The sequence below is a fragment of the Schistocerca serialis genome, chromosome 7 (assembly GCF_023864345.2).
Source record: "Schistocerca serialis cubense isolate TAMUIC-IGC-003099 chromosome 7, iqSchSeri2.2, whole genome shotgun sequence".
Classification (NCBI taxonomy): Eukaryota; Metazoa; Arthropoda; class Insecta; order Orthoptera; family Acrididae; genus Schistocerca; species Schistocerca serialis.
This window is the reverse complement of record NC_064644.1, coordinates 423532083-423558463: the sequence shown is the minus strand read 5'-3', so window position 1 is coordinate 423558463 and position 26381 is coordinate 423532083. Positions and strand designations below refer to the sequence as shown.

Sequence of the window (26381 nt, the reverse complement as noted above, 5' to 3'; positions counted from 1 at the left end):
CGTGGAGGGTAAAAATCGTATAGGGAGACCTAGAGATGAATACACTAAGCAGACTCAGAAGGATGTAGGTTGCAGTAGGTACTGGGATATGAAGAAGCTTGCACAGGATAGAGTAGCATGGAGAACTGCATCAAACCAGTCTCAGGACTGAAGACCACAACAACAACAACAGTAGTAATAATTTTAATTCGAGTGGTAATTCGATCAAAACGCAGTGCAGGAATTGAATGGTCATAATCCTTTTAAATGCTGATTCCTGCAGTAACACCAAAGTTTTGTCAATTTTGTTTCTGGTGCTGGCGCAGCGCCTAGGGTTCCCAGATTGGGTATGACGAAGGAGGAGAGCGAATGTATCAAAACTCATTGACAATACTCAGTTCGCATTGGTATCCTGTGTGGAGCGATAGTGTTCCAATTAGTGTCGGGCAATATGTACTTCGCTTTGGCTAAGTGTCATCAGTGGAGCTTTCAGAAACATTGTTATTCCAATGATTTGTCGTTGTGTAATGGAATACATAGTAGTTACACAATGCTCGTGAAGACCGTAATTGTACAGTAGCAGTACTCTCTTGTAAGTGAGTCTGACGTACACAATGTGTTCAAGATATTGTTTTTATCAAGCATTTAACTCTTTGTCATTAACATCTCTCGTTCATCACATTTATAGTTAGTTATTATTGTTTTAGGGACCTGGAGAACAACGGCATCACCGACATCCATCCAGAAGCTTTCCTGCCCTTCACGCAGCTGGAAGATCTGTAAGTACAGCTTGTAGATATTTAATCCTTTAATATTCATACACTTCAAGGGTCTTTAGTAATATTGCTTTGGCCACACTAAATTCATCTGTCTACTTTCTAGCAGCCATTATTACAACCACAGTGAAATCATTTTGTTAGAATAACTAATAAACACTGATACTATGTATTTTATCTTGATTGCTATTATAACTTTACGTATATCAGAGCAAAGACGTAATTTATCGATATACCACAGAGATGGCATTGACATCAATTACATTTTATTTCCTTACATTGAAATACGAATATGTTGCGTAATAATGTGAGTTAGAGTCAGCTGATGTAGGAAGATTTAGTATCAATAAAAATTCATTTAGTGTAGGTGAAGGTTCATAAGTGTATATCCCGTCATTTTCAGCAATTCAGAAATGAGTTATTAAATCCCAATATAGCAGTACTCGATTTTAACATCATAAACTTAAAAAACCGCCGAGATAGTGAATAATGCGGTGCTGAACACAAGTGATTAAAATTTTATGAAAAATCTACCGTGTCATTCAGTCGGAAGAAAGTATATGTTACGTCCACATGGAGATTTAACTATGAGTAGGCTTTATGCAAAACGGGTGCTGCGTTTATTGAACGCTGACGAAAAGCCCATCAACTTGTTTGCAACTGTGGGTTGGACGAGGATTCACTGCTTCAAAAAATTGAATATCAATCAAAGGAACGAGTTGTATCTAGTTTGCTTGTGTGTGAAGTCGATTTCATCTGCCAGAAAGATTATGGCTAGTGTTGAACAAGTCGCTAGAAGTAATACAGTATCTGATCTTACCCATCAACTGTATTACAAAGGACGTGGGAAGAGGGATCGGCTTCCATAGGACAATTACCTGCCCGCAAAAGTATTTTGGCATTGGGAAAACCGAGGTATAGAAGTGAGAGTTGCTAGAATATTCACGCTTTTCATTCTATTCGGCGTCCTTCGATTTCCACCTACTTCCATCTACTATGAAATTTGTGCCTGGGAAGAACGGATATTAGGGATGAACATCCCCTCGACGAAGAGGTCATTAGATATGGAGCACATGCTCGGACTGTGCAAGAAAACAAGCCTTTTCCTTTTTTAATGGAACCATCTCGCTACTTGCCGTAGATGATTTAGGTAAACTACGATAAACCTAAATCTAGATGGGCGGACTAATAGATGGACAACCTACCTCACGTATGGGAGTCCAGTGGCATACCGGTACGCCACTTCTTTCGGTTCAGTGATTTAATCTAAAAGCACGACACTCTTATGGCATTAAGTCAGAGCAGCATTTTACATAATGCAGTTGTAAGTCAAAGGTACACAAGCCATACATATCATGGTTGATTGGTTGATTTGGATGATGATGATTATGATGTTTGGTTTGTGGGGCGCTCAACTGCGCGCTGATTTCTCAGTCATTTGCTCAGTCCAATTTCGTCACTTTCGTGGATGATGATGAAATGATGAGGACTACACAAACACCCAGTCATCTCGAGGCAGGTGAAAATCCCTGTCCCAGCCGGGAATCGAACGCGGGACCCCGTGCTCGGAAAGCGAGAACGCAACCGCGAGACCACGAGCTCGGATGGTTGATTTGGAGGAGGGGACCAAACAGCGAGGTCATCGACCCCATCGGATTAGGGAAGGATGGGGAAGGAAGTCGGCCGTGCCCTTTCAAAAGAGCCATCCCGGCATTTGCCTGAAGCGATTTAGGGAAATCACGGAAAATCCAAATCAAGTCGGCCGGACGCGGGTCTGAACAGTAGTCCTCCTGAATACGAATTCAGTGCGCTACCACTGCGCCACCTCGGTCGGTATATACAGTACACATCATGAAAATGAATGTATGCATATATGTATGTACATATGTGCCGTATCTCCTCCTAAATCACTGGGCCGATTTCAACCAAATCTATTGTACATATCACTTACTGTTTGGAGGGAATTTCTGTGGGAGAAAGAACTAAACTAACTACTTATGAAACTGTGTGGCAGAGCGGCTCTAGGCGCTTCAGTCTGCAACCGCGCGACCGCTACGGTCGCAGGTTCGAATCCTGCGTCGGGCATGGGTGTGTGTGATGTCCTTAGGTTAGTTAGGTTTAAGTAGTTCTAAGTTCTAGGGGACTGATGACCTCAGATGTTAAGTCCCATAGTGCTCAGAGCCATTTGAACAATTTGAAGCTATGAAATTGGGGGGGGGGGGGAGGTATTGAAAAAGTATTGTAGCTCATGACGCGCGAATCCGCAAATTTTATTCTTCCAGTATTTAAAAATAAGAGCACTTAGTGACTTGCAACAAACTTTACATATCATTTCAAACCTTGACGAAACTTCTTCACGCTGCCAACGCACACAAAATGATCAGGGAAGAAGCTTACAGCTCACTTCATTTCGCAGTTCATGTACTAAATCTGCAGCATGAGGCATGGCGTTTTAATTTGTTACTTCTTTGCTACTAACAGCATTCGTGATACATTTCGGAGACGGTATTCATGTATACCATTTAATGTGGCTGCAAAATTAAATCATTGTGTGGCACATATTTCAGGAGATACTACGTCATACACAGAGATGCATTCAAAACTGCCGCATCACGCATAACTTTTCAATTTATTACTTTTCTCCTACTAATTCTATTCATAACGAAATTCGTGGATAATATCCATATATGTCGACCATATTCCTTCAAAATGGTATTGTACGACATATGTTTCAGGACACATGATGTCATAAACACTGAAATGCGTGAAGAACTGCTGTGTCATGGATGACTATTTTATTGATTATCTCTTTGCCACTAAATCTACTCGTAACACATTTCGCAGATAGTATAAAAATGTACCACTGAATGTACGTGCAAAATTATATCATTGTACGACACCTTGTCCAGGAGATATGGCGTCACAGACATTGAGCTGCGTGAAATCGAAATTGCAGGAACGTGTTCTATACAGGGACTGGTGAAATATGTGTACAAATATGAGTTCAAATGGTTCAAATGGATCTGAGCACTATGGGACTTAACATCTGAGGTCATCAGTCCCCTGGAACTTAGAACTACGTAAACCTAACTAACCAAAGGACGTCACACACATCCATGCCCGAGGCGGGATTCGAACCTGCGACCGTAGCACTTGCGCGGTTCCGGACTGAAGCGCCTAGAACCGCTCGGCCACCGCCGCCGGCCAAATATGAGTAAATAATGTTAAAAATATGTGAAATACATGTGACATGTGCGTGCTCTGGCAAAGCCACGGCTGAAACGCTCCTCCAAAACCCCTGGATTGTTGTTTACCAAATGTGATACACATATTACAATCGGGAAAGAAATATTGTTTGGATATTGTTTGGGGAGGGGGAGGGGGGGGGGTAAAAGCCAGCAGCCTCCTATTGTGTTATAGCGTGGAGAGACAATGTGGGAGGAAGAGATAAACATACAGACAGGGGGAAGGAGGACATAGACACAGATATGAGGAAGGGGGAGATGGACACAGTGAGGGGGGAAATGGAGAGAAAAAGGAGCAGATGGTCAGAGAGAGGAGGGAGGACGAGATGCACAGAGAGAGGCGTAGGAGAAGATGGGCAGAGAGGGGGAGCAGGAAAATTAATAGAGAGGATAGTTGAGGAGATCAACAATGAGGGTAGAATCAGAATAAATACACATCCGGGCAACGCCGCGTACTCAGCTAGTACACCATATGAGTCGAATTAGCAAACTCAGAACATGCTAAAATACGTGGACTCTAGAAATTTTGTGGGTAAGACTCAGCGAGAAGCACTTTCCTTTCGTGGTAGCTCTTTCAGTGGAGTTTGAGCAGTTAGGTGGCCCTCTCGCGGTGTCTAGACGAATCTCTCATGAACTGCACAGCTCTTTCTTGTAAATTCTCCGTCTTTTCAGTTAATCCACGTTGGTAGGAGTCTCGCGCGTCGTCCACTCCTTAAAACTTCGTCGAACCAGTTTTATAAGTCACCTCTGTAATGCTTAAGATTCTTCCAATTAATGTATCTGGCTTCAGCCTTCCCCACATATAGATTTACGTGCTGGCTACGCCTTATGTGCTCGACACGTTTCTCTCTCACTGCAGTGACAGACATCATAGTCAGACAATGTTTGATATTTACGTATACATACGCACATTAATTTATAATTATTTATCTTGAGAAGGATTTGAAATATCTTGGCATCAAGTAATAGTCATCTGCAAGTCTATATGCGTGATAATTTCTTAACGATGTCATTTCAGTGTTGTCTATGACAGCCTCATGAAGCTGTTCACTTTAAAAATTCTAATTTTGAGATTTGTGCGTCATTCTGCATGCATGATAATCAACCGAGCAAGGTAGCGCAATGGTTAAAGCACTGGATTGGATAAATTATGATCGAAACCTCCTCCCGCCATCCAGAATTAGGTTGTTCCTTGAGTTCCCTGAGTCTCATACTTCAGATGTCTGGATAGTTCCTCCGAAAATGACGTGGCCGACTTCCTGCCATCAAGTGCTACCCGTAATTGTGTCTTCTTCTCCTCTTTATGGAGAAAACTTACAGTCTCTTCCGTCTTCGCTAAAACCGTTCCTCGATTATCCGATACCTGTCATTCCTATTGTTTTATAATGGATTACTTGTTTGCCCAAACTGTCTTCCTCCATTCTGTTGATACACTGATCAATAGCATCCGGTCACATATTACTGGACATTAATATTGTGGGTCGGAGGAAGGCAATGGCAAACCACCTCCGCTAGGGCCTTGCTTAGTCGGCGCTCCTCGGAGTAAGGGATCTCATCATCATCAATATTGGGGGTGCCCACCCTTCGCCTTTATGACGGCTTCAACTCTGCTGGGAAAACTTTCAGTGAGGTATCTGAATGTCTATAAAGAAATGGCAGCCCATTATTTTTCAGCAGCCAACACCAGAGAAGGTAGTGATGTTGAATGCTGCGATCTAATGCCAAGACGACATTTCAATTCATCCTAAACGTATTCCATTGGGTCCATGTCGAGTAATCCTTTACATTTATTTGAAAATTGCTTTTTGGCCTACTGTATTTTACTTTTGTCTTTCTTGGTTGATGGTTAAGATTCCATTCCATATGTTATAATAGGATTATCTATTAATTTGTAAAATTTTAACTTTGAGTTCATCCTTGTCTTGTCACCCATAGTTCCATATGTCATTTGAAACTTATTTCATTTATTAGTGACATCGGTTTCATATTCAAAGTTAGTGTCGCAACGTAACCACTGAATATATGACACCTATTTTATTGGATTTCACCTAGTAGTATTTTGGAGCGGACTGTAAACTTCCCTTTTAGAGCTATTAATTTAGTTTTTTACTGAAATTTTTAGATGGCAGTTCTTACATATTTGATTTAGACGTTGTATTGAAAACTAGAGTTCACTTTCTGCCTTGTGAATACTTATTTGGTCGCGGCAAAGAACAGGGTATCTATGTTTGTGTGTTCTGGCATATCTATGTTTGTGTGTTCTGGTAGTAATCTCACATCTTGGTGTTCCTCTGTAATGACATGACGGTACCATACACTGTAATGGTCCTCTCTCCCTGTTGAATGTAGAGGTTAGGTGACTGCTTCATTTAGAACGTGTTCTCCTCTCCGATGCAGTGGTTCTCCATTGTCATTAGCATCTCTGTAAGGCGTTCACATTCTCTTGCGTATGTTTTTAAAAGCAAATTCTCCTCTGTTTTCCAATACTGTCATCATTGCTCAGAATTATGGTGCCTGGTCAGGCATTTAACACCATGCAGTTAGAATTTCAAGTGATCTATGACTTTCTGTGAATGTAATACTGATAAGAAGCTATTTTCGTACATAACTGGACAACACTGGCATTAAAAAGTGCTTAAAAAGATTTCTGCCTCCGTCATCTAAGCTATTTGGCAATAAATACAAGCGATGTCTTCGATGGATTAGTAAGACTTTCTGGGCACTAAAATTCTGTAACTGAGGAGTAGGAGGACTGTACTGAAGCGCTGTTAAGAAAAGTTCTAAGGTAAGTGAATATATAGGTAAACGTGCATGACTTGTAGCATGGTTCTTGTGCATATGCGTAACAAATAAACACAAGAAGAAAGGGGACTCTTCGGTTCGGGAGGAGCAAGATTAGATTTCCTGTTACGGCCTTCCAAATTTTGCGTGGTTTCCGATAATCATTCCAGGAGAATTACAGTACAGTGGTTTTTATAAGACCTTGGCGGATGTTCTTTTCCATCAGCTTTAATCAGGACTAGTGTTACAAATCCAATCACTCAGCTTCCAATGACACATTGCACGGTATCTGCTGTTTATTCTGCCAGTTAGATTCCCTACGAACACAAAAGGAGAATTCGCACGAAGTAATGGCCGCTATCGACAGGGGATCTCAAGTTGATTCCGTATTTCTAGATTTCCGGAAAGCTTTTGACACCCTTCCTCACAAGCAACTTCTAATCAAGCTGCGGACCTATGGGGTATCGTCTCAGTTGTGCGATTTGATTCGTGATTTCCTGTCAGGAAGGTCTCAGTTCGTAGTAATAGACGGCAAATCATCGAGTAAAACTGAAGTGATATCAGATGTTGCCCAGCGAAGCGTCCTGGTACCTCTGCTGTTCCTGATCTACACTCCTGGAAATTGAAATAAGAACACCGTGAATTCATTGTCCCAGGAAGGGGAAACTTTATTGACACATTCCTGGGGTCAGATACATCACATGATCACACTGACAGAACCACAGGCACATAGACACAGGCAACAGAGCATGCACAATGTCGGCACTAGTACAGTGTACATCCACCCTGCGCAGCAATGCAGGCTGCTATTCTCCCATGGAGACGATCGTAGAGATGCTGGATGTAGTCCTGTGGAACGGCTTGCCATGCCATTTCCACCTGGCGCCTCAGTTGGACCAGCGTTCGTGCTGGACGTGCAGACCGCGTGAGACGACGCTTCATCCAGTCCCAAACATGCTCAATGGGGGACAGATCCGGAGATCTTGCTGGCCAGGGTAGTTGACTTACACCTTCTAGAGCACGTTGGGTGGCACGGGATACATGCGGACGTGCATTGTCCTGTTGGAACAGCAAGTTCCCTTGCCGGTCTAGGAATGGTAGAACGATGGGTTCGATGACGGTTTGGATGTACCGTGCACTATTCAGTGTCCCCTCGACGATCACCAGTGGTGTACGGCCAGTGTAGGAGATCGCTCCCCACACCATGATGCCGGGTGTTGGCCCTGTGTGCCTCGGTCGTATGCAGTCCTGATTGTGGCGCTCACCTGCACGGCGCTAAACACGCATACGACCATCATTGGCACCAAGGCAGAAGCGACTCTCATCGCTGAAGACGACACGTCTCCATTCGTCCCTCCATTCACGCCTGTCGCGACACCACTGGAGGCGGGCTGCACGATGTTGGGGCGTGAGCGGAAGACGGCCTAACGGTGTGCGGGACCGTAGCCCAGCTTCATGGAGACGGTTGCGAATGGTCCTCGCCGATACCCCAGGAGCAACAGTGTCCCTAATTTGCTGGGAAGTGGCGGTGCGGTCCCCTACGGCACCGCGTAGGATCCTACGGTCTTGGCGTGCATCCGTGCGTCGCTGCGGTCCGGTCCCAGGTCGACGGGCACGTGCACCTTCCGCCGACCACTGGCGACAACATCGATGTACTGTGGAGACCTCACGCCCCACGTGTTGAGCAATTCGGCGGTACGTCCACCCGGCCTCCCGCATGCCCACTATACGCCCTCGCTCAAATTCCGTCAACTGCACATACGGTTCACGTCCACGCTGTCGCGGCATGCTACCAGTGTTAAAGACTGCGATGGAGCTTCGTATGCCACGGCAAACTGGCTGACACTGACGGCGGCGGTGCACAAATGCTGCGCAGCTAGCGCCATTCGACGGGCAACACCGCAGTTCCTGGTGTGTCCGCTGTGCCGTGCGTGTGATCATTGCTTGTACAGCCCTCTCGCAGTGTCCGGAGCAAGTATGGTGGGTCTGACACGCCGGTGTCAATGTGTTCTTTTTTCCATTTCCAGGAGTGTATATAAATGACCTGGGTGACAATCTGAGCAGTTCTCTTAGGTTGTTCGCAGATGATGCTGCAATTTACCGTCTAGTAAGGTCATCCGAAGACCAGTATCAGTTGCAAAGAGATTTAGAAAAGATTGCTGTATGGTGTGGCAGGTGGCAGTTGACACTAAGTAACGAAAAGTGTGAGGTGATCCACATGAGTTCCAAAAGAAATCCGTTGGAACTCGATTACTCGATAAATAGTACAATTCTCAAGGCTGTCAATTCAACTAAGTACCTGGGTGTTAAAATTACGAACAACTTCAGTTGGAAAGATCACATAGATAATATTGTGGGGAAGGCGAGCCAAAGGTTGCGTTTCATTGGCAGGACACTTAGAAGACGCAACAAGTCCACTAAAGAGACAGCTTACACTACACTCGTTCGTCCTCTGTTAGAATATTGCTGCGCGGTGTGGGATCCTCATCAAGTGGGATTGACGGAGGACATCGAAAGGGTGCAAAAAAGGGCAGCTCGTTTTGTATTATCACGTAATAGGGGAGAGAGAGTGGCAGATATGATACGCGAGTTGGGATGGAAGTCATTAAAGCAAAGACGTTTTTCGTCGCGGCGAGATCTATTTACGAAATTTCAGTCACCAACTTTCTCTTCCGAATTCGAAAATATTTTGTTGAGCCCAACCTACATAGGTAGGAGTGATCATCAAAATAAAATAAGAGAAATCAGAGCTCGAACAGAAAGGTTTAGGTGTTCGTTTTTCCCATGCGCTGTTCGGGAGTGGAATGGTAGAGAGATAGTACGATGAACCCTCTGCCAAGCACTTAAATGTGAATTGCAGAGTAATCATGTAGAAGTAGATGTAGATGAAAAGATTAAGGTTCTTTTCAAGCAACTCTTGCACCAATACGTTTTTTCCAGCTTTTCTGAATCAAAAGTATATATAAAACCCTGAAATGTTCCATATCTGTATTGTCAGAAAAAGAAATAAACAAAGAACCAAAGCCTGCGTGGAGTAATTTTGGTGATTCAAATAGCGCTTTAAAAACTAAGCTCGATTTGTCCAAAAAGCGAAACATTTGCAATCATTCTGTATTACCATTTTGCTAAAAGATTTCGTTAAAATGTTCTGGACTAGTCCCCATTCGAATATTTGGGAGGAGACTGCCAAGTAGAAGGTGACTATGACAAAAATACTGAGTAATCAACGAAAGGATAACGTTCTATGAGTCGCGTGTGGTATATAAGGCGTTTCAACGTGACACAGAAGATAGAAAATTTGAATAGGAAAATGCAAAGGCTCAATCTAGATATAGTGGGGGGTCAGCGAGTGAAATGAAATGGAAAGAAGACAATGATTTCTGGTCAGATGAATATAGGGTGTTGTCAACAGCAGCAGAAAGTAGTTTAATGGGAGTAGGATTCGTTATGAAGAGGAAGGTAGGCCGGAGTGTGAGCTACACTAGAAGTAAGTGGGCAGATTGGGTGCACTTGCAGATAATTTAATGACATTTTTTATTTTCTTATAAACGACTAGGCTGAGCACGCTAGCAAGCTAATTACTAATATTTTTTATAAACGGATGCAAGCTAACACAACCACAAGATTACAAATTTGTAAAATTTTCAGTCATATATCAAATTCTGTAGCCCCAAAAAGCTACACATCAAACTTTGGATCGTGAAATTCGCTATAATTCTTTTTAAGCTTCTTCATTTCTTCATATTTTTAGTTTAATGTCACCATCTTTAAAAACTGGAGGTGCTCAACACCAAGCTATAGAATTAAATGAACAAACTAACAACTACAGCTTCAATTGGAAGAAAAAGATAAAGAATGTCTACAATTAAAAGATTTTTCGGATGCCATAAAAAAGTCGTCCAAAATATTTATTAATGAATCATGTTTATATATTGCTTAATATTAAAATGAAAAAAGAAGAAGCAAAAGCACTTAGAGTTGCGAAAATCACTTTACTATATTTAGAACTGCTTTTCAAAAACAATTAAATTTTATGTCTTTTTTGCCTTTTTAATTCTAACTACTTTTTTCAAGTCTATTAAATTTCTTCCTCTATAAATGTAAGTCCAAAATTGACTCTCCACAACAAACAAACAAAAAATATTCCATAACAGAACTGTTACAGAAAATTTGAATAATAATAATAGTTACAGATTTAATACACTGAACAAAATCTGTAGATATAAAATTAGAAGAGATTCAATAACCATAAGGCACTTATCATAATTTTCTAGAACAACTCTTTTATCATACTGAAATGAAAATTCTTTCTTAACATGTTTGTTAACCAGATTTTTAGTATCAACATGTCTGGTTATCTGATGTTCTTTTACTTCACTTTCTGGTAGCCTTATCATAGATTCAGCATTCAACTTTTGAATATTCTTGTAATTTAATGTGAATCCTTTTACCTTCCTTTCTGTCTTCTTATCATTTTTTCATAATAGTAACTTTTGGGAATTGTGGAAGCCCAATCTGTAATCCAATTATTTCCTAATTCATTAGTCCATTCAACCTGTTTCCACAGTATTTTTACCATCATCAATATATACTACAGAATCAGTATCAAAATATGCAACAGATTCTCCAAGTTTATCTAACATATCATACAATCTTAGCCTTCCATTTGATGTAGTGAATGCAGCTGCATTGTTTTCCACATAGTAATCCTTGAAATTGTACCTCATCTGAACCATCTACTCTGTAATACAATTTACATCTAATTTATCTAATCGATCATCCAGTAATGTCTTATAAAATCGTTGCAAATCTGTCACATATTCTGTTTGACTCATATTTTGCCTTTGCCCAAATTTGCCCCATAATGAATTAAGACATATCTTAGCAACAGCTCGTTTTCCAGGATTTTCCTTTATTCTATCATGATCTAAGTCAATGTCAAATTTCTCTTTAACTGTCTTGATGTATTCTTCATCACTTTCAAAATTATGTGAACTAGTTTCTAATTTTATTTTCATAAAGTCTTTCACATAATTTTTAAAGAGCATATTGCTTTTATGTTTAAAATCCCATACTTCATGGACTTCTGACACTTTATATCCTTTTTCTACAACTTTCTTTACTTCATCTGTTACCCAAGTTCCAATAAAACTTCTTTCTTCATGACTGTGATTGCATTTACTTATTTGTTCTTCTGCACATTTGACACACAAAGGAAAAAATAGTTTTTCATTTTTATCTATTTGGATGTGTACAGGTAAAACAGGATGATACAATCCTATAGGAGCCAATACTTTACATTTTATTAAACCATACCAATTTTTAGAATAATATCTTAGTCTATATATTTTTCTTTCATGTTGCTCAGGATAATAATCATAATATTGCACAGTAGGATAAAGACTACATACATCAATGTATTTTAATTTTGAGCTAATACCATCTGCTTTAGCTCTTAATTTTATTGCATTTGTTCGTCCACCATAAAATGCATCTCTTGGATTCAGTGTTTCAATAACTTCTGGTAAATGCTTTAATTTTTTAAGCATTTTATACTTTGTTGAGTTCAGCCAATCACATTTCCTCATTTCCACTAAATTGTACCCAGCATTTCGTATTTCTACACTTTTTGTTAAAGTCTTTTGATGAAGGTCATCCATCGTTTCCTTATTTTTATTGTTAATTGTTTCACTTTTGAAACATTTTTTACAACCATGCCAATAACAATCATGGTATTGATAAACAGTATTAGTTTCTAGATCAAATCCATCTACTTTTGCCCCTACAACTCTTACTTCTCCACCATTAAGAGCATGTTGAATGTTGCTATTATTTATTAAACTATCCAACCAAGCTATCGATTGTTTACTGTAATTTTCCTTCTGTTCTTTATCCAATATAGCAGTTGTATTTTTCGGTAAATATTTAGATCTGTAAATTGCCATACAAACGCCAGCAATAGTTAAATAACAGAATTGATCAATCTTAGCAATTTCCAGAAATTGTTTTCTTAATTCCAAACAACCTCTTCTTAATATACCTACATCAGAATAACAATACTCTTATTTCTTTCTTCATATTGAACACATAATTTTCTTTAACTCTGGAGCTGTGCCATTTAAGAAATGCTTCTCTATCTTTTAGTTTCATAGTGTCAATACAGTAATATTCAGTATCAGGAATTGGTCCTATGTAGTTTTCATTTCCTGGCTTATTGAATAAATGTGGGAGGTAACTTTTCTTCAGTTCTTTGAAATAAATTTTTTTTGGAAAACTACTGAGTGGTCCTTGGATAAAGTTACTACTATCTATAATTTTCATACCTAACTGTTTGATTTCCAATAACATCCTCTGTAGATGGTACATGGCCTTATTGTATTTTCAACACAGTACTTCAAAATAAATTGGGAATCGTAACCTTTTGCATAGTGAGTTATGAATGTGTGATAACTGTCCTTTTCAGGTATCATCCACTTACAGAATTCATAATTTGTCTTAAATTTATAAGTAGTATCACCTTTAAAATTGTGGACAATTATAAGATTTGGAATGTGTGTTCCAGTTTCTTGAGTTGCTTCATAATCAAACTACATGTATCTTTCAGTATAGATACAATTCACTTTCTTTGGAAAGCCTTTCTTACAACATTTAAACACAGTCTGTGTCGCCTGGCCACCAAGAGCTGTTGCAGGACGAATTGATTCACGGATCCAGTTATATGGCTCCTTCCGTGCATAGAGATTTTATGACTATGACGAGTAGGGCCTGAAGATGGCATCAATATAATGCCGAAACTGGTAGCACATAGAAGTTCATGAAATAAAGTAAATTTCTACAATACATACGGCTGTTGGTAAATTATTGCATCAAGAAGAAAATAAATTACTTTTGTTGCATTTTCAGCGGAATTCCTTCTAGGTACTAACCAAAGCAGAGGTGACAATAGATCTTTTTGAATGGTCACCATGCAAGTGTGGGCGCGGAGGGGCTCCACCTAATATTTACAAAGAATATGAGCACATGCTTCCCTTTAGGACGGCATTCCCCCTCCAGCGCTCCACGTTTCCCCTACAGCACCAGCTCGTAGCCCTCACCACTACCCTCTCCGCACGCTTGCCTGCCGCATCTACCATCCATGTTGTTCTCTGCGCACGCTACTTAAGAATGATGTTGTACTGGTCGCCGGACACGTCAGAGCTTACAAGGGGAGGACCTGAGACACGGCCAACGGATTCGGCTCAAATTTGGCAGTTCGCTTGCGTACAATTTAAAACGAAGGAATCTAACTATTTTGGGTCAACACCCCCGAGTTTTTGAGAAAATCACCCCTAAAGGTTGTGAAGAGCAATCGACTCATAATTGGAGGGATCGATAGATAATTGTAAATAGAGCATTTTTCATCATCGGGTATGAGGTCCGCAAACGCAAACTTTTCCAGAAATCGCGGAAAGAAACTTAAACAACTGCCGCTTCTGTACCCGTATGGTAAACGCTATTCGGCGACAGCGCTGATAGCGCACCGGCCAAGGTAACTGGCTGGGACTCGAAGAACCCGGGTTCGAATCTCGAAAGATATGACACAACAAACAATAACTAGTTACTACAGCATAAAAAGACGAGCTAATTACTACAAACTACATACAGTACTCGTCATGTATTACTTCCAAAAGGACACTGTATTCATTCACAAAACGTATTTCATTCGGCGCATTAGCGATGGAAAAATCACTACACGTATCCGCGAGGTTCGCGGCAGCCTAATGAAAAAAAAAAAAAACAACTCTTTCCGATTGACTTCTATAAGGCTCGTGCTGGACATCTTTACTCTTCCAGGTTCACAACTATGATATGACGAAGAGGCAACTGGGACAACTTAACTCTCCGCGCATGCATTCTGTCCCGTGCCACGCTATAAACAAGCGTCGCGCGGTTGGCTATCTGTGATCCCTTGTAAGGAATGCGCAGCACTCTTACTCGGAGTTGTTTTCATGTGACAAGGCTTAAAAGTTTAATACTTTACTAACTCACGGCGTTTGGGAAATTAGTTTGCCTACCTTATTATTATCATTCCTTATTGATTTACTTACCTTATTAATCCTCATATCCCTATTAATTGAGATATGGAAAATTACAAACGAAAAGAATAACATCTGCTAGGTTTCTTCGAGATTCGAACACAGTTTTTCCGATTCCCAGCCAATTACCTTGGCCATTGCGCTATCGGCGGTGCCGGCGAAAAGCGTTTTGTATGTCGGTACAGAAGCGGCAGTTGTAAAAGTTACTTACCCCAAGTTCTGGATAAGTATGCGTTTTCGGACCACATACCTGATGATGAAAAATCCTCTACTTACAATTATCTATCGATCCCGCCAATTTTGAGTTGATTCTTCGTCATAACCTTTAGGGGTGATTTTCTCAAAAACGAGGGGGTGTTGACCCAAAATATCTTAGATTCCTTCGTTTTAGGCTGTACACAAGCGACCTGCCAAATTTGAGCCGAATCGGTTGGCCGTGTCTGAGGCCTTCCCCTTGTCAGTCCTGGCAGGCAGACTGTGATGGTGGCAGGTGAGTAGCGTTGGCGCCTGTGCCGGCAGGAACCTGGGCCACAATGCGTTCCCCGTGCTGCCGACGGCCGGGCTGGAGCGGCTGCTGGTGCTGAAGGTGTTCAACAACGGCGCGCTGCGCGAGTTCCCGCCCCCGGAGCGGTTCCCGCGCGTGCAGCGGCTGATGCTGGCCTACGCCTACCACTGCTGCGCCTTCCTGCCTCTGCTGCCGCCGGACCCGCCGCCCAAGCCACCCCTCAAGGACTCCGTCATCTTCCCGGAGGACCCCGAGTTCGACATGAGCCTCTGGAACTCCAGCCTGACCGACCTGTGGCCGCAGCTGCGTCAGTACCTTTACATCATCTCACTGTGTTTGTATCTCTGCCCTGCAGCTCGTTACAGTTTTAGCGCTTTTATTCTATCTTATTCACTGTGCAGCCTGTGCTTAGACATAAGGTAAGCTATAGTTACGAACAGGCTCGCTGACTCCTAACTGGGTTAAAGTTTTATCCACAGCCGTATTTTAAAACACGCACTGCTTTCACTGCCCTGATTATTTGGCGTTTGACTTGTAAGTCCGAAAGCAAAAGGAGAACGGATCACAGACAGTATTTCTTTTGCATGTACATCAGCTTCTCGTTGTGATGGTAGACTTATCCGTAGCGTAGACCAGCGTCTAGGTTATGTTAGAACGTGAAAGGTTAGTTTCGAGTTGATTAAGCCAACGAGTGTGTAGCTGTGACTGTAGACTGATCTGTAACGTAGTGAGAGGTATAGGTTAGGTTGGAGGGTGAGAGATCGGTTTCGAGTTGATAACCCGCTGTATTAGACTAGCAAATGAGACGCTTAAATTAGTAATTGAGTTTTGCTATTTGGGGAGCAAAATAACTGATGATGGTCGAGGTAGAGAAGATATAAAATGTAGACTGGCAATGGCAAGGAAAGCGTTTCTGAAGAAGAGAAATTTGTTAACATCGAGTATACATTAAAGTGTCAGGAAGTCTTTTCTGAAAGTATTTGTATGGAGTGTAGCCATGTATGGAAGTGAAACATGGACGATAAATAGTTTAGACAAGAAGAGAATAGAAGCTTTCGAAATGTGGTGTTACAGAAGAATGCTGAAGATTAGATGGGTAGATCACATAACTAATGAGGAGGTACTGAATAGAGTTGGGGAGAATAGAAATTTGTGGCACAACTTGACTAGAAGAAGGGATCCGTTGGTAGGACATATTCTGAGGAGTCAAGGGATCACCTATTTAGTATTGGAGGGCAGCGCGGAGGGTAAAAATCATAGAGGGAGACCAAGAGATGAATACACTAAGCAGATTCAGAAGGATGTAGGTTGCAGTAGGTACTGGGAGATGATGAAGGTTGCACAGGATAGAATAGCATGAAAAGCTGCATCAAACCAGTCTCTCGACTGAAGACCACATCAACAACAACAACAAGCCACTGTATGTGTCGTTTCTTTGCTCTTCAGTCCAGAGACTGGTTTGAATGAATGGTTCAAATAGCTCTAAGCATTATGGGACGTAACAGCTGAAATCATGAGCCCCTTAGAACTTAGAACTACTTAATCCTAACTAACCTAAGGACATCACACACATCCATGCCCGAGACAGGATTCGAACCAGTGACCGTAGCGGTCGCGCGGTTCCAGACTGAAGCGCCTATAACCGCTCGGCCACACCGACCGGCAGAGACTGGTTTGATGCAGCTCTCCATACTACTCTATGCTGTGCAAGCTTCTTCATCTCCCAGTACCTACTGCAGCCTACATCCTTCTGAATCTGCTTGGTGTATTCATCTCTTGGTCTCCCTCTACGATTGTTACCCTCCACGCTGCCCTCCAGAACCAAATTGGTGATCTCTTGATGCCTCAGAACGTGTCCTATCAACCTATCCCTTCTTCTAGTCAAGTTATGCCACAAATTTCTCTTCTCCCCAATTCTGTTCAATAGCTATGTGATCTACACATCTAATCTTCAGCATTCTTCTATAGCACATTTCCAAAACTTCTATCGTCTTCTAATCCAAACTATTTATCGTCCACGTTTCACTTCCATACATGGCTGCACTCCATAAAAGTACTTTCAGGAACGACTTCCTGACACTTAAATCTATACTCGATGTTAACAAATTTCTCTTCTTCAGAAACGCTTTCCTTGCCATTAACAGTCTACATTTATATCCTCTCTACTTCGACGATCATCAGTTATTTTGCTCCCCAAATAGCAAAACTCATTTACTACATTAAGCGTCTCATTTCCTAATCTAATACCCTCAGGATCACCCGATTTAATTCGACTACATTCCATTATCTTCGTTTTGCTTTTGTTGATGTTCATCGTATATCCTCCTTTCAAGCCACTGTCCATTGCGTTCAGCTGCTCTTCCAGGTCCTTCGCTGTCTCTGACAGGATTACAATGTCATCGGCGAAACTCAAAGTTTTTATTTCTTCTCCATGATTTTAATTCATACTCCAGATTTTTCTTTTGTCTCATTTACTGCTAGCTCAATATACAAATTGAATAACATCTGGGGTAGGCTACAATCCTGTCTCACTCCCTTCTCAACCACTGCTTCCTTTTCATGCCTTTCGACTCTTATAACTGCCATCTGGTTTCTGTACAAATTGTAAATAACCTTTCGCTCCCTGTATTTTACCCCTGCCACCTTCAGAATTTGAAAGAGAGTATTCCAGTCAACATTGTCAAAAGTTTTCTCAAAGCCTACAAATGCTAGAAACATAGGTTTGCCTGTCCTTAATCTATTTTCTAAGATAAGTCGTAGGTCAGTATTGCCTCACGTGTTCCAACATTTCTACGGAAACCAAACTGATCTTCCCCGAGGTCGGCTTCTACCAGTTGTTCCAGTCGTCTGTAAAGTATTCGTGTTAGTATTTTGCAGCCATGGCTTGTTAAACTGGTAGTTCGGCAATTTTCACATCTGTCAACACCTGTTTTCTTTGGGATTGAAATTATTATATGTATATGAAGAGGAAATCGTAGATTTAGTGACAGAGTGATCTGTAACGTAGACCGAGGTCGAGGTCAGGTTATCAGATGACGTTTTGGTTGTGTGTGTTGAAGCGGTATCAAACGCTTCACTTAATCCCAGCTTACAGGCTTCTTGTTTTATTCATTAACTTCTCCATACAACAGAGGAGAAGCCAGAGCAAACATAACGGAGATATTTCTTAACTGATCAACTATTGACGACTAATATTATGTATCAGGTGATATCAGTAGATTTTACAATGGTACAAACAATGCCCCATCATCATGAAAATAAAAGAAGGAAAATGCCTGGGGAGAATGTATGGATAAGAACAATACTTCAGTACATCTCCCAGATAAAATAAACTCTGAAATCGACAACATACTCAGAACTGATGAGACTTGTGGAAAATAAAAAATGGAAAACGAGAATCGCTGCCAACAAATCTTCGGATTGACTACATAAAGAAAAAGACTTTCATTTTCAGTGTCTATGCACTATTGTTCACATGGGTGCCTTGGTTCCTGTCATCTGGGCGATTCATATTACCGATCAAGTTTACAGACGATGTAACACTTGTAACTTACCCATTTTTCACACAACAATAAATCATATTCTTTTTTGTCAGTTTCCAAAATGCTACTCCAGGCAGGTGTAATGAATGTGCGCAACGGAAAATAATAAACGCTAAAATGAAGATTTGTCCCTGTCTCACTACCCCTTGACGCACATCTCAGGATCTCTTAATGGACTTTAACATATAAATTACAATCCAAACATAAATGAATGATTAAAGCAATTAATATTACTAAATGATAATCGTTGTTCCTGCTTATACATATATTGTAGATTAAACAAAAACCCTTTATATCACGAAGTTTACATTTCCTAAGTAAAATTACTCTGCCCCTTATTACGACTGCGCGATCTAATATTAATAACGCGAAATGACTGACACCATCTACGTACCAAACACTAGAAGACACTACTTTGAAAGATCATCTACGGTGGTGTGGAACCTCAGTGGAAATACACTAACGTGATCACAGCTGTTTAGCTTTATAGCCCTAATAAGCCGAAGCAATTTGTGATGTCACCGTATGTACTGCGTCTGGTGGGTCGGCGTGCTGGTTCTCGTACACGACTGCGTCGATGGAATAACTTCAGTCACAAAATAAAAACTCTTTCAAACACTAGGACGGTAGAAGGCCGTCCTCTAACTAATATACTCTAATACTGTCTTCTCCTCTCTGTATTCTACAGACGAGAAACGTGAACTCCCAGCCACAAGGACGGAGTTCAGATAACGTCTCAATGTAAGTATAGGTAGAGGAAGTGCTCTCAATTACTGAACGCCGTGTACTCAACGACGACTTCTAACCCAGAAGTGAAGTCCAGAATGATATAGGTTCGTAACAGTATAGTGCCTAACTGCTCTAACTATAAACTCTCCTGAGAGGCACATACACGGGCTCTGACGACGGAAGGCCTCGTCTCTCCACTTCTGGCTTCCCAGCAAGGCTCGGCTACCCACCCTCGTAATTCCGAAAACGATTCATATTCCCGAAACCACGGAATATTCTCCCTCTCTACAGATTCTTCCGAACGCTGACCAACCATATTTTAGTCTTTTGTCATCCAGCGCGGAGAATTTGCGACGAAAAACCTATACTCGTACAATGGTACACTTCTGAGTAAAAATCCTTGGAAATAACCCAGCCTGCGTGGTTTCCGAAGAGACGCTTCCTTGTTCCTCTCAGCTGCGTCCAAGATTTTCGTAGTTTCCGAAGCATAATCCTTCCCGTCCGGCAACAAACCGGCCGGTCGCGACTCTATTGTGCCCCAGCGGTCAGGTGTCTCAACGTCCGTCTTGCTACTTCCTGTGTTTAAGCAAAACCAACACACCTGTGTGGGCCTTCCACCCAGGACTTGAGATCCGCCTGTCGTTTCATTTCCACTGTCGTTCCAACCTCTACTAGTATGCAATAAGCGTTAACAATTATTTGTAAGGCGTACTTAACAATGTCAGTCTCCTTTATATATTCATATATACGATGTACAACCTATCAGATGGTACCTAAATGCATTTATAGATCACGGTAAAGTATGTGGATGGGTGCCTGTAAGGTGCGAAATTATAGCCGCCCTACAAGATAACACAGGATGTATTTTTGAATTGAAAACCGACAGTACACACACTGAAGGCGTACTTCCTAACGCCATGAGCAGTTCGCTAACATAGTGATCTCGTGCAGTGCTTCGTGTGGCGCTCGCTGTCTTGCTCCACTGCAAAGCACTTTTCCACTTCTAGGGAAGAGCTCTTGCGCCGCACCTTTCCTTTTCGACTCTTCGGGGCAGGGTCTGAAACCCCTTAGTCACGCCAACTACCCACTATCAAATTGGTGCCGTAGAGAGGTTTCTTTCTACTTGCCCAGCACTTTCTCTATTTGAGAGCGCAACATCACGCATTACAATTGTAGCAAAGAGCCAAGTACTCTACTGCACTTTTAGAACAGTGCAACTGCATGCCTTATTTTTTTAACACAAATTCAACAAATGCAGAATGCTCTAAATCGTTATTATCTCGCAGATACTTATGCGTGGGAGTAACGTGACTAACTTGTCATAATACTTTACACAACATGTGTTTTTTATTTATTTTTTCCTTTTTTCGGTGTCCGACGAGTTCAAGATTTAAAATTCCTTTCTGGAAATGCGCAACGTTTAAGCTGTACATCTGCATCAGCTCGCCACAAACCATGTTTTGATTTTCGTTCCAAGTATTTTAACGTTTACACAGCCAAACACAGTGACACGTTACATTGTAACTAATATATAGATATCAATAGATGCCTGGTGACGTGTTGTGACTGGAAGGTCTATGCATCGCCTTTAAGCATTGCGAGCAGGTAATGACTATCTGTTGTAAGGTTAAAGCCGAAAATTAGAATGGTTACGTGTCCTGTGATAGGACACTTCTACTGAACTCGGAAAAATGAGGAAACCTTCGGAAAAAGGGAAACCCAAGGAGCGGAAGTCTTTGAGCGTAAGCAGGTACAGAAGAAGTACGTAGGTGATGCAGCGAGAGTTCATAAAAAAATTCAATTTCTACGAGAAGTAAGTAGCGCCACCGCTGATTGCGGAGCAGCAAGACGTGAAAATGCAAAGTCCTACATCACTGTTCGAAATTACCGCCATCGATTCGCCGCACCTATGGCTGAAGCTGAAAGAGCTGACTGTTCAAAGAAACTTGCGGTTTCCCCTCAGTTGAGGCAGGCAAATAATGCCGCGTCACGGACTTCGAAGAGCATTACTGAATTATCCGAAGTGTACTCGTCTTCCTTCGTGTGTCGCCCCAGGGGGTGGTACCTAGCCATTTTTGGTAAATACTTGTCTCCTGTACGGCATTTGCTGCTGGCGGCAGTGTTGTTACTTCTCCTTTTTTCGAAATGGGTAATCCCTGCTTGAATGCCTCTCCTCAGCGTTCCTGAGCCTATCAGACCACGCACTTACAACAGGGTTGATACATCTCGGTCACTGGAAACCAACGGAGGCCGATATTTAAGGTAACAGCTGTCTTCAGTTGTTCCAAACTCGGTGAGAGGCATAGAACGTTTGCGTTTCTGCTGCCTGTTCAACAGTATCTGTTAACACTTCTCCATTTGCCTGTCGGTCTCTGCCACATTAACACTGACAGCTATTGTCGCTGATCACGACAAACGACCGAAACTGGGTCAAATGGCTCTAAGCACTATGGGACTTAACATCTGAGGTCATCAGTATCAGTCGCCCAGAACTTAGAACTACTTAAACCTAACTAACCTAAGGACATCACACACATCCATGCCCGAGGCAGGATTCGAACCTGCGACCGTAGCAGCAGCACGGTTCCGGACTGAAGCACCTAGAACCGCTCGGCCACATCGGCCGACGTCCGACACTGGTTATCATCTATATTATAATGCAATTTCCACTGAATGCACCTCGCAACCAAATTAAAGGATCACTCTTTCGAAACCCCGTAATTATTTCCCATTGCGACGTATAGCTTTGAAATTTGGTCCGCAAGTCCGTACAGCCTTCCTCTGCAGTGAAGCAAAAGCGTGGCGCCCTGCGACGTCACCCTCGTGCTCAGCGACGCTTCACACATTAAGATGTCAACAGATGCGGAAAAAAGACCGAAGCTCAGAAATTCATGAAAACTGCAAGGTGGCTTAATGACATTACATTGGCATCAAATTTCACCACAATTCTGACCAACGACACGGTGGACGTGTCGTACGATAGAAAGGGTGTCGCTAGTCCTCCACCCCTTATTTCGATGCCTCCGCTGTGGGAGCTAGAACTGTGACACCCAGCTTTGAAATCACGCAGTTTCCTTATGTGAGACGGAGGAAAATATAGGCACACCCCTGCTCGGAATCGAGACAAAAAGGCCTCTAGTAGTGGCATAAAGGCCTGTTGAGGAATTGATTCCCACACATTGTGAAATCTATAACGGCGGTTCGCAGTGCAATGAGCTTCAGGACGATTCTTGACAATCATTAACACTGTTGACACCCCATGGAGGTATCAACCCTTCTCTAAAGACATCGTGGGCCAGTAACCCCACTTGTTACTGCGTCAGCAGTTTTTGTTGTGGTGTACTTTTTAGAACCACAAGGGACCGTTCAAAACCATTCGGCGAAATCTGAAAGCGGTCCGAAGCGAAAAATGGGGCTTATGCTGTTGCAGCCCTCCTGTTTTGCATCCTCCTGTGACGTGATCTTGTAGGGGTGCGACATGACCCATGCATGAACAAAACAGCAAACGGTTCCTCTAAGACGCCCTAGTGCGGCAGCTCCCCCAAAGCTACCTGCCCACATTTGTTGATCACTTTAAAAAATGTACCTGCACAGAGAAAATCCATGACGAGAGTCCTAGGCGTCGGCAGATAAGCAACAACTGACAACTTTCGTTCCAGTATGCCTACTAGCAGTCGCCCAGGACTCGCTCATGGGTTTTCTCTGTGTAAGTACATTTTTAAGATGCTCAACAAACGTGAGGAAGTGGCACCGAGGGAGCTGCCACACTGGGACGTCTTAGAGGAGCCGTTTCCGTTTTATTCATGCATGTGTCAATGCCCACCCCTTCATATTTCCGCCACAGGAGGGCACAAAACAGGAGGGCTGAAACAGCATAAGCACCATTTTCCACTTAGGATCGCTTTCAAATTTCGTTGAAGGGTTTTTAATGCTTCCTTGTAGTTCTACACTGTACATCAGAGCAAAACCTGCAGTGTCACTGCACTCCGAAGTGGCCTAATCACGTTCAGTGGGATTGCTGGCCCACCATGTTCTTAAAGGATGGATGGTTTATACACTACTGGCCATTAAAATTGCTACACCAAGAAGAAATGCAGATGATAAACGGGTATTAAGTGGACAAATATTTTATACTAGAACTGACATGTTTCACGCAATTTGGGTGCATAGATCCTGAGAAATCAGTACCCAGAACAACCACCTGTGGCCGCAATAACGGCCTTGATACGCCTGGGCATTGAATCAAACAGAGCTTGGATGGCGTGTACAGGTACAGCTGCCCACGCGACTTCAACACGATACCACAGTGAATCAAGAGTAGTGACTGGTGTATTGTGACGAGCCAGTTGCACGGCCACCATTGACCAGACGTTTTCAGTTGGTGAGAGATCTGGAGAATGTGCTGGCCAGGACAGCAGTCGAACATTTTGTGTATCCAGAAAGGCCCGTACAGGACGTGCAACATGCGGTCGTGAATTATCCTGCTGAAATGTAGGGTTTCGCAGGGATCGAATGAAGGCTAGAGCCACGGGTCCTACACATCTGAAATGTAAGGTCCACTGTTCAAAGTGCCGTTAATGCGAACAAGAGGTGACCGAGACGTGTAACCAATGGCACCCCGTACCATCACGCCGGGTGATACGCCAGTATGGCGATGACGAATAAACGCTTCCAACGTGCGTTGACTGTGATGTCGCCAAACACGGATGCGACCATCATGATGCTGTAACAGAACCTGGATTCATCCGAAAAACGACGTTTTGCCATTCGTCCAACTAGGTTCGTCGTTGAGTACACCATCGCAGGCGCTCCTGTCTGTGATGGAGCGTCAAGGGTAATCGCAGGTATGGTCTCCGAGCTGATAGTCCATGCTGCTACAAACGTCGTCGAACTGTTCGTGCAGATGGTTGTTGTCTTGCAAACGTCCCCATCTGTCGACTCAGGGATCGAGACGTGGCTGCACGATCTGTTACAGCCATGCGGATAAGATGCCTGTCATGTCGACTGCTAGTGATACGAGGCCGTTGGGATCCATCACGGCGTTCCGTATTACACTCCTGAACCCACCGATTCCATATTCTGCTAACAGTCATTGGATCTCGACCAACGCGAGCAGCAACGTCGCTATAGGCTACAATCCGACCTTTATCAAAGTCGGAAACGTGATGGTACGCATTTCTCCTCCTTACACGAGGCATCACAACAACGTTTCACCAGGCAACGCCGGTCAACTGCTGTTTGTGTATGAGAAATCGGTAGGAAACTTTCCTCATGTCAGCACGTTGTAGGTGTCGCCACCGGCGCCAACCTTATATGAATGTTCTGAAGAGCTAATCATTTGCATATCACAGCATCTTCTTCCTGTCGGTTAAATTTCGCGTCTGTAGCACGTCATCTTCGTGGTGTAGCAATTTTAATGGCCAGTAGTGTACAATCGCTTGAGGCCTGTGTCGATCCTGAGTGCCGGTGTGTCTGAAACGCTTTCCTCAGACACACATACGACCACGTGATTTCAATGCAGGGCGTCGTGGTTCCAACCCCCATCTTGGAGATATCACAAAAATTCTGGTAAGATGGGAAGTGCCGACCTTCCCACCGTGTGACACATCAACCGCAGTGCTGGACAGAATTGTAGTGAAATTTGGTGACAGTGTGACATCATTAACCCACCTTACAGCTCACATGAAGCTGCTAGCTCCGGCCTTTTTTTCATCATGTGTCGACATCCTGCTGTCTGAAGAGTCTCCGAGCCAGTGGGTGAGGCCACAGGGCGTCAGCTTCTGCACACGTATAGAAGAAGGTTTTAGGCATCTTTGAGCTGAAATTCAGACTTGTACGTCAAAATGGTAAATAATTGCGGGGTTTCGAAAAGTGAAACTTAATTGTGTTGCACTGTGTAAATAATCAGATATAGCTTTACGGCGGTTGCTACATCTCTCCCCAGATCTTATTGCAACCTGGTTGTCAAGGGAAAGTAGGATTCGATTGTGATTGTGGACGGGGCCGTAATCAATTACTATTGGTTGCCTTTTACAGTTACACACAATTTAAATCAATTATTCCAGCCTCAACAATAAATAAAAAATAACACACATTATTATAGAAGGAATAAGGAACACTGTAAATAATAGTGTTTTCAGTGAGTTACAACTTAGCACGCCCGGGTTCCCGGGTTCGATTCCCGGCGGGGTCAGGGATTTTCTCTGCCTCGTGATGGCTGGGTGTTGTGTGCTGTCCTTAGGTTAGTTAGGTTTAAGTAGTTCTAAGTTCTAGGGGACTTATGACCACAGCAGTTGAGTCCCATAGTGCTCAGAGCCATTTGAACCATTTTTTACAACTTAGCAAATCACCATTAACCACAGATACAGCAGATAATGTTTTAAAAGCAAGCCACTGTCGTCTGGCCAGAATGCCTTACACGCCAGGAATGGCAATAAATTAAGAATTGTTTAAAACTCGCTGCAACTTACAAATTACAGGTATTGAAATATTAAAGGAAGTCGCCACGAACACATCAGACTGCATCAGACGCCAGGAATGGCATTAAATGAGGTTTTAACAGCTTACTGCTAAAATACCAGTACCAAATTAGAATTTTAAAGCAAATGACCACAATTACGGCTGAAGGCCTTACACGGCAGAAACGGCAATAATATAAAAAAAATTTGAAACCCGCTGTAAAATAGCAAATACAATAACAAAAGTTAATTTAAAAAACAAGCAACTGATCCAGACAGTGCTCCAGGAAT

General features: G+C 42.5%; 1 protein-coding gene across 1 annotated transcript in view; it reads left to right on the top strand.

Annotated features, from left to right (window-relative positions):
• The window catches only part of LOC126413132 (lutropin-choriogonadotropic hormone receptor-like), a 932298-nt gene that overhangs the window by 762345 nt on the left and 143572 nt on the right, over positions 1-26381 (top strand). The window contains exons 11-12 of the mRNA XM_050083024.1: positions 687-758; positions 15376-15668. Coding sequence (XP_049938981.1) covers positions 687-758; positions 15376-15668 — 365 coding nt within the window. The remainder of the gene's footprint in view (positions 1-686; positions 759-15375; positions 15669-26381) is intronic.